This window comes from Python bivittatus, unplaced genomic scaffold (genome assembly GCF_059951505.1).
Source record: "Python bivittatus isolate LINGU-HERP-01145 unplaced genomic scaffold, Pbiv_v1 ctg000410_np1212, whole genome shotgun sequence".
Lineage (NCBI taxonomy): Eukaryota > Metazoa > Chordata > Lepidosauria > Squamata > Pythonidae > Python > Python bivittatus.
The window spans coordinates 14,274,000-14,287,354 of NW_028277067.1; the positions used below are offsets into that span (position 1 = coordinate 14,274,000).

At 41.8% G+C, this 13,355-nt stretch overlaps 1 protein-coding gene across 1 annotated transcript in view; it reads left to right on the forward strand.

The window, feature by feature from the left end:
- The window catches only part of CPT1C (carnitine palmitoyltransferase 1C), a 42,369-nt gene extending 30,771 nt beyond the window's left edge, over positions 1-11,598 (forward strand). Inside the window, exons 13-22 of the mRNA XM_007424140.3 lie at positions 209-404; positions 1,582-1,770; positions 2,204-2,309; positions 2,478-2,594; positions 3,995-4,159; positions 4,928-5,062; positions 8,522-8,674; positions 9,929-10,042; positions 10,238-10,330; positions 11,446-11,598. Coding sequence (XP_007424202.1) covers positions 209-404; positions 1,582-1,770; positions 2,204-2,309; positions 2,478-2,594; positions 3,995-4,159; positions 4,928-5,062; positions 8,522-8,674; positions 9,929-10,042; positions 10,238-10,330; positions 11,446-11,544 — 1,367 coding nt within the window. The 3' untranslated portion in view covers positions 11,545-11,598. The remainder of the gene's footprint in view (positions 1-208; positions 405-1,581; positions 1,771-2,203; positions 2,310-2,477; positions 2,595-3,994; positions 4,160-4,927; positions 5,063-8,521; positions 8,675-9,928; positions 10,043-10,237; positions 10,331-11,445) is intronic.
- The last annotated feature ends 1,757 nt before the right edge of the window (positions 11,599-13,355 follow it).

The following is a 13,355-nucleotide window of genomic DNA, read 5'->3' on the forward strand; positions in this document are numbered from 1 at the left end:
CTGCTGCTTTATTAACATCAGAAACATTGGCTTGGGGGTGAGGGATAAATCTGAATTATGGTACAGGACGCAGCCCTCCATTGAGTTACGACGCCCCCTTCTCCTTGGGGAGCCCCTGTGGGAGGAGACAGGGGGCTGGGCTGCCTATACATTGAGTGAGATCCAGCAGAGCGTTGTCCTTTTTCTTTTATTTTCTTCTTGCTGCCAGACAAGATCCAGCATCTCCAAGACAGTGATCACATTGCAGTATACCATGCTGGACGCTTATTTCGGGTATGGCTGTATTACAAGGGGAGGCTGCTGGAGCCCCGTGAACTTCAGGCACAGTTTGAAGCTATCCTTTCTGACCCCTCACCCCCTCTGCCTGGGGAGGAGAAGTTGCCTTCGATGACTGCAGGTGAAAGGTGAGAGGCTGACCTGTCCTCGATCCAGCCTTTCAGTAGGTTGGACCTGCTGCAGCCCCCAGACTGGGCTGATTCACACTCTGCTCTTTTTCAGAGAATGCGCCTGAGGAGAGTAAGAACTTTAGACAGAAATTCATGAAGGGTGTCCTGTGGGGCTGATGTGCGGTGGCAGTTGTGGGAGTTGTGTGGTGTGGCCTTCAAGGCCTCTACATCCCATCAGTCACCCTGCTGCCCACCCTGCAGTTCACCATCCTGCTTGCCACACCATGCTTCCTGTCACTCTGCCTTGGTTCCTCTCCCCTCCCTTCATGCCCTGCTGTGCTCTGCCACTTCTTCATGCTGCCCTTTGCTCTCCTCAGCCCTTCCTTTTGCTCCCCACCATGTGGGTGCATTCATGCATTTGAGTGTGCTTTTAACTTCTTTATGTCTTATTTCGGAAGTACTTTGCCCACCTGCTTTGCACTGTCCTCTTTCTTGGATGGCCCTGCCCACTCTGGGAGGGCAACTCCCATGCCTCTCAGAAGCCTCTATGGCCCTCCATTCACTGGGAGACACAGTGGAGACCCTGGCTTAAGACCTGCTCATCCTCTTCCATCTTTCCCTCCTAGCTGATTAAAATAGAGGTGGGGAAGTGAGGGAAGGAGAGCCCATCCTGGTGTCATGCAGCCCACTGAGATGAGGTGGCTCATACACATCCATAGATGGCTTGGTAGAGAGAGAATGCAGTGGCAAAGAGGGATGGTAGAAGAGTGAGTGAACTATACAATCCTGCCACATTTTATTTATATAATCCTGCTCACTTTTGGATCTCTACCATCTCTATATCTACACATCAGATTACCCAGAGGAAAACCAAGAGTTGGGCTCGGAAAGAATCAAGGCTCCTTTCTTCAGCCTGCCATAAGAACTGATCCCGCTAAGGAGCTCAGACTAGCCCTTCCCTTGCATCCTTCTCTGTTGCTGCTTATGAAGCCAAAAGAGATCCAAGCCCATGCAACAATTTCAAAGGGGGTAAAGCAGGGGGGATCCACTGGGTCCTTCTTTAATATGGGACAGGTTAAGTTGGTATTAGGGAAATGATCATCCATTCTCACCAGAGTCAAAGGTTACTTCTTTGGATCAGGGTGCCTGTAACAGCCAGATCTCCCTAACTCTGGCGGTTTAATGTTCTTTGTAGAGATCCCTGGGCCCGGGCCCGCCAGACCTACTTCCAGTCTGGGAAGAATGAGCAATCGTTGAGTATAATTGAGAAAGCTGCTTTCTTCGTCACCCTTGACACAAGTGAGCAGGGGCTGCGGGGGTCCAATCCAGGTCAGGCTTTGGACACCTATGCAAAATCCTTGCTACATGGGCACTGCTGTGACAGGTAGGTGTATCCTCTCTGCAACCAACCTGCAAGGATTGTACACCAAAAGACATATAGGTCCTGGGTCACTTTTTCCTCCCTTCCAATATCTAACAGAGAAATTGTGCCAGAATGTTACTTCCTTCATACTAAAAAACCACTTTTCCAATGAGTCCTGGTTTTGTTTCCCAAATAATTTTTTCTTGGCTGCGATGCCCTTCACAGAACCCCATCATCTTCTTTGTATGCCCAGCAAATATTCCTCCATCATCAGTGGTAGAGTGGAACATTTTAAAGCGTGGGAGATTGTCATGATATGCTCTGTTGCCATACCCCTAAAACAAATAGTTCTGTGCCTCCAGGATAGGGGTATTCACGTCCAAGTGTGTATCTCTGGTTAGGGGAAGAATAGTGGGCAGCCTATGGAAAAGTGGGTTCCACTCTTTTCTCCCAGGTGGTTTGACAAATCTTTCGGCCTGATTGTTTATCGCAACGGGAAAGCCGGAATCAATGCAGAACACTCCTGGGCAGATGCACCTATTGTTGGACATCTTTGGGAGGTAAAGCTCCATCTGGGTTCTCCGGCACAGGATTGGCGGGAGAGGGGCCCAAAAACAAGGAACCCTTGGATCTTCTGGGAGTAGGGGATGAGGTGCTAGCTTAGTGCAAAAGATGCAGCAAGGGAATCAAAGCGGTTGAGCTTTCTCTTGGGTGCACTTTTTTCACAGTACACCCTTGCCACAGATTCATTCCAGCTGGGATATGATGAGGATGGGAACTGCAAAGGCAACAGCAACCCCAGCATCCCCCCACCCCATAAATTGGAGTGGGAAATATCGCCGGAGGTAAGTTCAAGCTCTGGTGGAGACAAACAGGGTTTGGCACACACAAAAAAAACAAAGTTGGGTACATGGGCTTGGTTGTGTTAGGACAGCATTCATTCATGGAGATGGCCTCCATGAAAGAAGGGAAGTGTCAGAATGTATAGATCTAGATATGAGTATTGTAGAAGGAATTGCACCTGAGAGGCCCTTTTTTCATAGTGGGGACTGGTCTTCTTTATTTTGACGACTGAGAGTTGCAAAGACAGACAAGTAATTGTTATGCAATCCACAAGGGTGTTTTTTGCAAGGTCTTTTGGGTTTTGTTCTTTTTCATCTTTTTTTACATGCATAAGACCAATCTGAAGAATTGCATCTACTTGCTGTCTTTCCACGACAGTGGTAATTGACTTAATTTATTAAGTCAATTAAAGGCTTTTCAGTTAAGTTTGCACAACATGCTGAGCTTGGTTAGTTCTAACCTTTTTCTTTTTTGTGGCTTAGCATCTTGTGGGTGAACCTAGCCCATTGGTTAATATAAGACTCAGTTAATACAAAACATGGGCTAATTCAATAACCGAGTTAAGCAGTTTATTAAACTCAGATTTTTTTGTTGATAAAATTAGAGGTAAACCTTTTGCAGTTTGATGGTTTGCCACCAGATTTAATGGGGTGAAGCTTGGAGGCTCTAAGGATTGCAAAAAAAGAGATTTGGGATATGCATGCTGCCTGTGGGTTGCCCACCCCTTTATTATTTATCTTATTTTATTCAATTTGGTGCTGCCCCACTCCAAAGCTACTCTGGGCAGCTCACAATAGATTGAACAGAATAAAAACAACATGATGAGAATAGACATATAACAATAACCAAACTAGGAAAGATGATAAACTTGGCAACACCCAAACATATATTAAATTATATGTGCATAACTGCTGAATATTGTATTTACCTTTTCTGCTGGTGAATGTCAAGATGGGCTTAGCTGTTTCCCCACTTCCACTGTTTCTTCAGATTCTGCTGTAAATTCAGACAATCATATTCAGTTTATTTAGTGCTAATTGCCTGATAGCTGTAATCCTAGTACCCCTGTTTTTCAAGCAATTTTTAGCATTTTGGACATAAAACATATTCCTTTTTAAAAAAATAGAAGTGCAACAAAACTCTTACAACCACTTTCCAATCTTCATATCTGGAAATATGCTGGTATGTATACTTCCAGACTATCTGGCAGTATGCTAAAAGATTATAGGAGTTGAGTACAAGCATGTTGCCCATTGCTGGTTGACTTGGTTGCCTCTTCTGAAGACTGTAGGTAGAATCTTTAGGCAGAATTGGGAAGGGAATTAGAAATAAGGGAAAACTGACTTTCCCATGACATCTACTCTATGCTTTGCTGATCATTTCTGTTTCCCATTCTTGACAGTGCCAACAGGTGATCATGCAGTCCTTTATTTTGGCCCATGCCCTGGCCAGTGACGTTGATTTTCACGTCTTTACCTTTAAGGACTTTGGCAAAGGTTACATCAAGAAATGCCGTACTAGTCCAGATGGCTTCATCCAGCTTGCCCTTCAACTAGCACATTTTCGGGTAAGACACTTGGCGGGAAGTGTTGATTAACCAATTGGGTTAGATGCAATTGGGTTAAGGTCATAAATGCTGTTGCTGATTGCAAAAACGTAATAATTATTGGAGAAAAAGGCTTTTCTTTTCATAGCAGAATAAATAGTAACTTTGATCAGATTTATACAGAAGAAATGAATTGGAGTTACAGTGGTACCTCGGGATACGAACTTAATCCGTTCCGTGACTCTGGTTGCAACTCAAGTTGGTCTCAAGTTGAGGTAAAGTTTCCCATAAGGTTCAATGTAAATACGGTTAATCTGTTCCGCCCTCCGAATTTGGTCGCAATCCAAGGCAATTTTCTCTTCAGAGCCTTACTCCCGCCAAGCCTGCTCTGCATTTTCTTTGGAGCCATGCTAACACGCACACCAAAAACCTTCGCAAAACACCGCAAAACACACCACAAGCCTCACCGAACGTCTCCTTGCTACCGCGACCTCACCCACAGGAAGCCGCGACCGCGTGGCAGCAGGGAAAATGGCTGCGGATCCGGTTCGTAAGTAGAGGCAAGTTTGTAACCCGAGGTAAATTTTTCCTGCCGAAGCTAGTCGTAACCCGAAATGTTCGCTAGTAGAGGCATTCGTATCCCGAGGTACCACTGTACTCTATTTCAGGATTGTTCAGGGTTCTGTATTTTTCCACCTCTGTGGCATCATCATTTTAGTTTGCTTAATTTCCAGGGACAATATTCAAATAGGGAGTCCTCTCTTGTTAATCCTCCTCTTGCTGTTCTAGGACATGAAGAAGTTCTGCCTCACTTATGAGGCATCTATGACTCGTCTTTTTCGGGAAGGCCGAACAGAAACAGTCCGTTCCTGCACCATTGAGTCTTGCAATTTTGTGAAGGCAATGATGGATCCCACTCAAACTGTGAGTTCTGGAGCATTAGTAAGGTTGGTTTTCGGAAAAGTCAATGGGTTATAATAATTTATAACACTAAATTAAACAAAAGGGTCAGATTTGATGGACTGGTCCCTGCAGTTTTCTTGGCAAGATTTCAGATATGGTTTGCCACTGCCTCCTTCCTAGGGCTAAGAGAGAGTGCCTGGCCCAAGGTCACCCAGCTGGCTTTACATGTATAAACTGAATGTTGCTGCAAGCACTCACTTCAGACTTGGGGAAGAGGTTATTCTGTCCCTTCTTTTCCAGCCAGTTGAACAAGTGGAAAGAAATAGAGTCATGGCTTTAAGAAGAAAAAGAGTTAAGGAAATAATTAAGAAGGGAGAGAGAAAGATACCTTTAGGGTTGCTCCACTGAGGACAGATCTGAGACCCTAGACTGCTGAGGTCCTCTAAATTTAGCACATATCTTTTCTTCACCCCCTTGCTGAATGTATTTCTCTCATCACCTCCCCATCCCATGATCTTCCTTATGGGAAAAGGAAGGAGGCTGAATGTGGGAGTGAAAAACTCAAGGTAAAGTACCAGGGAATGTGTGTGTGTGCATTTAGTGTTTAGGTGGCATCCTGCCCACTGTTCCCTCGACCTTGGCAGCGCCATTTCCCAAGCAAATATAGTCCTTGACAGGAGAACATTTTTCCATCCCAAATTCACAGTTCACAGCATTTACTGGATGCCTTATTTCAAAAAAGAATTCTATGGAAGGCTTATACCATGAACCAAAGTATAAAAATATACTTTTTAATAAGAATTTTAATTACAATAATAAAAACTAATACAAACTAAACTTAGAGAAAGAGAAGAAAATGAAAAGAAAGAATAAAAAGTGCAGAAAAATGAAAAAGAAAGAAGAAAAGGAAAAGAAAGAATGTAATAAGGAAAAAGAAAACAAATATATAAAGAAGTGACTTCCAACCTTCATCACAACAAGAATAAACAAATTTAATAACTCTTAATGAACAGATATTTCTTCATCCCACATCTAATCCCTAATCTATAAGCAAATCCATAAAACATTAATTTTTCAATCCTGGTTTCAGCAAAAAGTCCATAAAGAGTTGCCAGAACATTGCAAAAAAAAAAAAAAAAGTCTTATTTTAACTTTGGTCAAATAAACCGACTTTATATTCCTTCTTTTTACTTCTAACAATCTTAATCTTTAATTCAATCCAATATTGTCATAGGATTTGATTTCATTGCACAGATTTCTTCAAGGCTTTAACAAGCCTCTTTCGTAATCTAATAAGAACACATTTTTTCAGGACATTCTCTTGATTTATCATTTGTATTTCCCTTTTAATTTTTAAAACTTCAGCCAGTTTCTTTTGTATATCCCATAAAGTGTCCTTTTCTGAATCATTCTCTTGGCCTATCATTTGTAGTTCCATTTTCTATACTTTCTCTGTCTTGTCAGATAAAATGTGTCCACATCTGTCATTCCTTCATTAACATCTTTTAGACATAATCTATCCATAGAAGCAGACATCTTTACTGACAGTGTTGATATTGTAGTTACTAATTTCTGGCTCCATTCTTCAAAGATCTCCTTTAATATTTCTGATGTTATAACGTTTTATGTCATTTTTTAAGTCCCAGTATTAACTGACCTCAAGAATAGGCTTGTGGGTTTTTTTTCTTCTGCTTAAAATCTAGTGTCCAGTTTCTAAAATCATCACTTATCTTTTGTTATGACTTGCAATAGTCAGGATAGCCAAAATAAGTCTGTTTCCTACGAGAAGCTGTTTATTTTTATACTTAATTCCAAAATCTTACAGTAAAAGTCAATATTCCAGATTTATCTGGACTTGCAATCCATTTATTTTTCTTGATCTTTTTAGCTTTTTGCTGTTTATTTTAAATTTTATAAGTTCTTAAGCTTATAATTAATTTTTCTTTTGTTCAGGGTTGAAGGTAAACTCACCTGATGAAGACATTTCAAGCTTGTTGTTCAGAAGGTCTCTAATAGCTTAAGATGGTTAACAGGCAATTTCCAAAAGTGATTAGAAAGTGAGGTTTGTGAACTTAGTGTCCTATAAAAAGCTCCGCTGCAATTGCAAGCAAGATGGCTGATCCTGTTAAGAAAGGATCACTGCTCAAACCCACGGAAAACTGCTGTCCTGCCGTCTCCTCGTGAGGAGCAGCTGTCTGGAGCACATGTGGGTGATCTTCTGTCCTCTCCTTATCCAGAGAGGTTCCAAGGAACCAGTCTACTCTCCGGTTCTGTGATGGAATGGTTTGATGAAGGCCATGCTTGGGGAGATAAGCATTTCCTTAGCCCCCAACAGGAGCGTGGAAAGGTTAAGAAGATGAGACTGGCACCACCCTAAGGAATTCACGGTGTTTTGGCTTGCTGGCTTGGAAAGTTTAGATTCAGTCTGGAGAGATTGATGTCAGGTTCAGCCCAAAGAACTCCACGAGACAGTACAGATACAGTTCTGTTGCGTTTATTAGCTTCCACCTCAAAGACAGAATCTCTTGAGACTGACTCTAAACTTCCCAAGCCAGCAAGCCAAAACACCGTGAATTCCTTAGGGTGGTGCCAATCTCATCTTCTTAACCTTCCCATGCTCCTGTTGGGGGCTAAGGAAATGCTTATCTCCCCAAGCGCGGCCTTCATCCAACCATTCCTTCACAGATTCCTTGGTCTTTGCCACGGTCATTGGCTCTGCTTTTGTAGAGCCATTTTTAGTTCACCATACCTCCCCCAGATGTCTTGTTTATATTTTGAAGTTTAAGTGCATAAAAAAAAAAAAACAGTAGCTGTATAATAAAATGTAACACAGCATAAAAGCTCAAAGAATGAAGAATAAATGATAGGTTAAATACTTTAAACAGCTTAAAACAGTGTTTCTTAAAGTGTGGTCCTACGACACCTGGGGCTCCCCCAAGACTTTCTCAGGGATCTGCAAAATCAAAACTATTTGCCAGCCTATGTTGAAAAATAATATAATATTAAAATCCCATCAAACAATTGTGAAAAGCGGTAGCAGCAGCAATTGCATCAATTTTAATTTTTAATACAGTATATATTGATAAATATATCCCATACAAACAAAAGCTCTGTTGAGGTCCTCCATAATTTTTAAAAGTGAAAAAAGGGTCCTGAGAGAAAAAAGTTTAAGAAATGCTGGCTTAAAAAGTCAGGAGAAGTAAAAAGCCTTTTTTTTTTTTTTGGCACAAATATAACAAAAAAGTAGATCCTTGGAAGGGAAGCCATTCCAGATTTGCAGTACCACGACTGAAAAGTCCTTCTGCCTCATTGCCATCCCCTGGACTTCATCTGATAAGGTGAAGAAAAATCTAAAAGTTTGGGCAGCATTGTGGAGTGCTGGTCCTCCCAGCTAGGTTTGAAGGAGAAGTCAAGGGGTTGTAGAATACATAGATCTACATAAAACCTGTCAAGTCATGCCAAATCAATTTCTCTTTCCAGGATAGTTCAAGGTTACGCCTCTTCCGAGTGGCAGCTGAGAAACACCAGAGTCTTTATCGGCAAGCCATGATAGGTGCTGGCATCGATAGGCACCTTTTCTGCCTCTATGTTGTCTCTAAATACCTTGGCCTGGATTCTCCCTTCCTACGTGAGGTAAATTTTGCTGGCATGATCATTGTGAGGATTCCCAAAGACAATGGTTCTCAGAAAGTGAGGTGATATAAGTGAGATATGAGTCATTTTTATTCCCAGGTTATATCTTGAATCTTGCAGGTTCTGGTCCAATGAAGGAAAAATAGATAGGAGCATTCAGCTCATCCCAGGCTAAGTTGATCAAAAAGGATACATAGGATAACATCATAGTAGTCAGTTCCCTTCAAATTGTACATTGGCCTTATGTATGTCGAAATAGATCTGTTAACCATTTTTATAAAAAAAACAACAAAAAACAAATTTCTATTTCTGGAAACAGAACTTCCTAAAACTAGATACGGTCAAGGTCATTTTCCCGTTAAAATAGGTGTTCGTGTTCTTGCCAGAAAAGGAAGTGAACTCAGTCAGCAATAGTCATTAAGGTTGTCTTTTAAAGCTCAAGGTCCATTTGACTCATTGTGAATGCCATGTGCCAGAATATTCAGAAATGCAACAATAACTGACCACCAGACTTTTAAGAGAACATTCACATTTTCAGAATGTCACCATCTATCTGCTAGATAGTTGATGTAAAAAAGGCTCTGGTGATTTTTATTCATCTATTCATGATCAATTCACCAAATAAATAACATTACAGCATTCTGTATGCATGATGTTTTGGGCTTTTAAACTTCTAGATTAAAATACAACAATCTCATCTATCTTTTTTTCCAGTGGGAGGGAGGGATTCCATTATGTCTGATTTTGCTTGTTTTGGTACTGTGTCTCAGGCGTTTTAAAACATACTAGGGCTGATGACACTTATTGATGGTAATTTGCTAATTTCCCTTCAAAAGAGGCATCCATCAATTTGGGGATTTCCTAATCCACTTGGATGGCTGGTTTAATCTGTGTAAATTTGCTTAAATCCACTAGAGTTTGGGATCTATTTTAGCTATAGGTATCCAAACTTCCTTTTTCAACCTAGAACCTCCCAGATCTGTCAAGATCTCCTTTATAAGGTAGCGCCCCTTATTCTTCTGCATTACTTTCAAAGAATTACCTCTTGATTCTGTCTTCACAATAAATGAGCATGGACTTGTGTAGAGAAATTTGGGGTGTACAACATGCCTCTAAGATCACTCTGTCATTACACAGAGTTTCTTTGAAACTCTCTGCTGCAGAGAGCAGTGCAGGTGAGCTGTGGAATGCAGAATGAGAGTCAAGGATAGTAGAATTCCCTGCTTGCGCCCTGATTTCTTTCCTCTTTGTCAGGTGTTATCTGAGCCATGGAGACTCTCCACTAGTCAGACTCCCATTCAGCAGATAGAGCTGTTCGATCTCCAGACTCATCCCGACTATGTTTCTTGTGGTGGCGGCTTTGGACCGGTGAGCATTGCCAAGACTCCTGGATTTTCTTGGGGGAAAATGGAAGACTATTGGTTTAAAGTTGGAGGGGATGCATGTTTATGAAACCCAGGACTCCTGGATTCACTAGGAATGTTGGTTTGCTCTGGAAACTAGTGGGGCTTTGGAAGCAAAGGTCCTGCCTCATGTTGCTTTTTCCTCTCTGCCAATGGAAAGGTTGATGATAATGGATATGGAGTATCTTACATCATTGTCGGTGAAGATCTCATCAATTTCCACGTGTCATGCAAATTCTCCGGCCGAGAGACAGTGAGTCTGGACTAGTGGTTTTCCTAGCAGGGGGGAGGATGATGTGCTGGGGAATAGGATACCTTGGTGATTGAGTAGGACATCAGTGGTGTAAGTAGATAATTTTAGGTTATCGTATTATGCCCCCCCCCATTGCCAGTGGAGTGCCATCAGAGTATACACTGTTTTAGCAAAAAGGTAGTTTTAAAGCAAAAAACAATAAAAGACTGTCTGTAATGTTGTACATACACAGCCATCTGTCTCAACGATAAATGTTCATGGAAAGAAATACGCCATGGTAAATGCCAGATTTATCATGGCCATTATTGTCCAGATGCTGGGCATGTTTGATGCTGTCTAATCACCTACAACTCCCTGGCTGATTTCATGACACACTTCTTCCCCAGATTCAGTTCTGAGAGACTCAAAGCGTTCTTTCATAAGTTTTTTTTCCTCTTGTTGTTTGAGTCATCTAAAAGGGCTAGAGTGATGCATGTTAAATTTCAGGTACTGGACTATGTAGATGATCCTATCTTATGGCAGCAAGAAGTAGGATATAAGTGGCTGAGTTCTCTCATTGCACTCAGTCACTTTTTTATGAAGCATGATTTGTTGAAGAAACTACAGTAGGATGGGTTTATCTGTTGTGCAAAGCCACAAACAAGCAAACTACTTATGATTATGTGTTGTGTGAACCCAGACAATGTGGGTGTATAGAGAGAGAGATCAGCTGTCCTGCTTTCCTGAATTCCCAGCCAATTTGGCTGGGGAAAAAAACCACAAAATACAAAGGTCTTTATCTGCCTTCCAATGTTGATCCCCTACTAAGATTATACTATCTAAATCTTGCTTGGATGTTTGATCTACAGGTAGTCCCCAGTTTAAGAACAAGTTCTATTCCCAAGGTCTGTCCTTAAGTCAAATTTGAATGGAACAATATTATTGTATAATATTGTATAAATAGTATTGTGTAATGAACTTGAATTCCACTATAATAGGCTCCATTCTTAACTATGGGTCGTCTGTAACCCAGACTGCCTGTATTTAATGCAAAGTCAATGCTTTGAAATTTCACTAGTGAGTTATGGATATTCCATTTTCCTAGCTAAATTTATCTTTCTTCCTCTTTCCTACAGGATTCACACCGGTTTGGGCTTAATATCCGGAAAGCCATGAATGACATCTTGGTCCTTTTCCAACTGAACAAAAACGTCCCTGCCACAGCTGGCCTCTGACTAAATAAATGCCAGCAAGATTGTACAGTTAGTTATCAATGACGCATGTTGAGTGTGTTTTTCTGTTCGCTAATCAGCAGGGATCTTTGGAAAAGGGGGGGAAGGGGTTGCCTGGGGGCCAGGTTCAAAGATTTCTGCAAGCACAGTGGGATCCACTTTTGGATTTGGAGCCCTAGATCCTATATCAGATACCGCAGACCTCTAGGCAAATAAGAGTGCTCATCCACCCTGCCTACATTTCTGTATTTTCTAAAGATCTGATGGGGAGGATTGGTAACTAAGGCACATTTGTGGACAAAGAGCTTGAGCTGGATTATTATAGAAAAGTTGGAGCTTAAGACCAATCGCAGTTCCTGCTCTAAGCTCCTGCACGGATATTCTGAAGCAGTGCCTCCTCAGCCATCTGCAACCAGCTGCTAAGCATCTCTTCCCTCTGTGCTCCAGCCGTGTCAGGCCACAGCAGCTGAGTGTACCTCCTCTTTCATGCTTCATGTATGATGGCTTCTGTCCCTGTGGCTGTGGCAGTTATGCTGTTCCTATAAAGTGCTTCAAATAGGATGATGGGTGACATTTTTGAGGGGAATTGAGTTCCTCATTCCCACCCTTTAATGCCTGAAAAATCACCTATTTTTCCTCTCTGCCAATGGAAGGGTTGATGATAATGGATATTCAGTGTAGGGGAAAGGAATCTTAATGTATTGCAGAAATGTTTCCAAAGCATGAATGTCCTTTGGGAGGATGAAATGAGCTTGAAAGCCAGAAGATCACTTGGTCTGTCTCTTAACATTATAAATGTTAATAAAACCCCAGGGTGGGAGGTCTTACCAAAAACTCTGGCTTTTGTCAACTGGAGGGGGTGGCAAGTGACAAGGAGTGTGTCTGAAAACCAAGAGGACCTGAAGGGAGACCTCAGTTGCAGAAGTCCTTAACATTGCCTCTTTTAAATGTCCTCTTATCAGACGAGCCAGCCTTCTCCCATACAGAGTTTGCAAGCAGTTTTGGCTACTGTACCTCTGCATCATTTCTGCAACTATCACTTGGAGCCTTAACTGAAGACCAATTTTTTTATACAAGGGCTTAACTGGAGTATACGAGACAGAGGGAGGGAGGGGATGGTGTAAAAAAATGGGGGAGGCACTGCCAGACTGCAGTTAGAAAAGTAGATGGTGTTATGCTCAGATTTACTATTTTGTCCAACTCCCAAAAAGGAGCTTTTGCACTCCACTTTCTTCTGAGAGCTCATAACAAGACAGAAAAGTTTTTCAGATCTTTAGTAGAAGACATACTTTTTAGATTGGGGCTGTGCTTGGCATTTGGATGGGATGCTGTAGGGTGTACCTGTTTAAAGTAGGTGGGCCTATAGCAAAAACAACATTAATTTACATGAAATAAGTACAATAACATGACTAGTATACTATATAATATTCCCCCATCACTTTAACATTTATAATGCAGTGACAATATTTGGAGGGCTCTGGAGACTGTGCCCTACATCCTAGGGGTTTCCATATTTGCAGTGAACCTGTACACGGCAGCAGCTCCAAGATGGAAAGATCTGGACAAGATCCAATGGATGGATGGAGAATTTGTGGCTGAGTGGTGGTTGCTCACCATAACTCCCATTCATTTCAAGCCACAAGGACAACAGTAAGAGGCAATGGTGGCTGTAGTCCAGCACACTCTGCCTTTGGAGTGGACAAGAAAACCTACTTTGGGAAAATGTGGTTATTTGTTCCCTTATGGCAACATCCTGGATCAGTTATAGATAGTGAAGTCTGTCAGCAGCATATGACACAATAGAAAGAAATTGG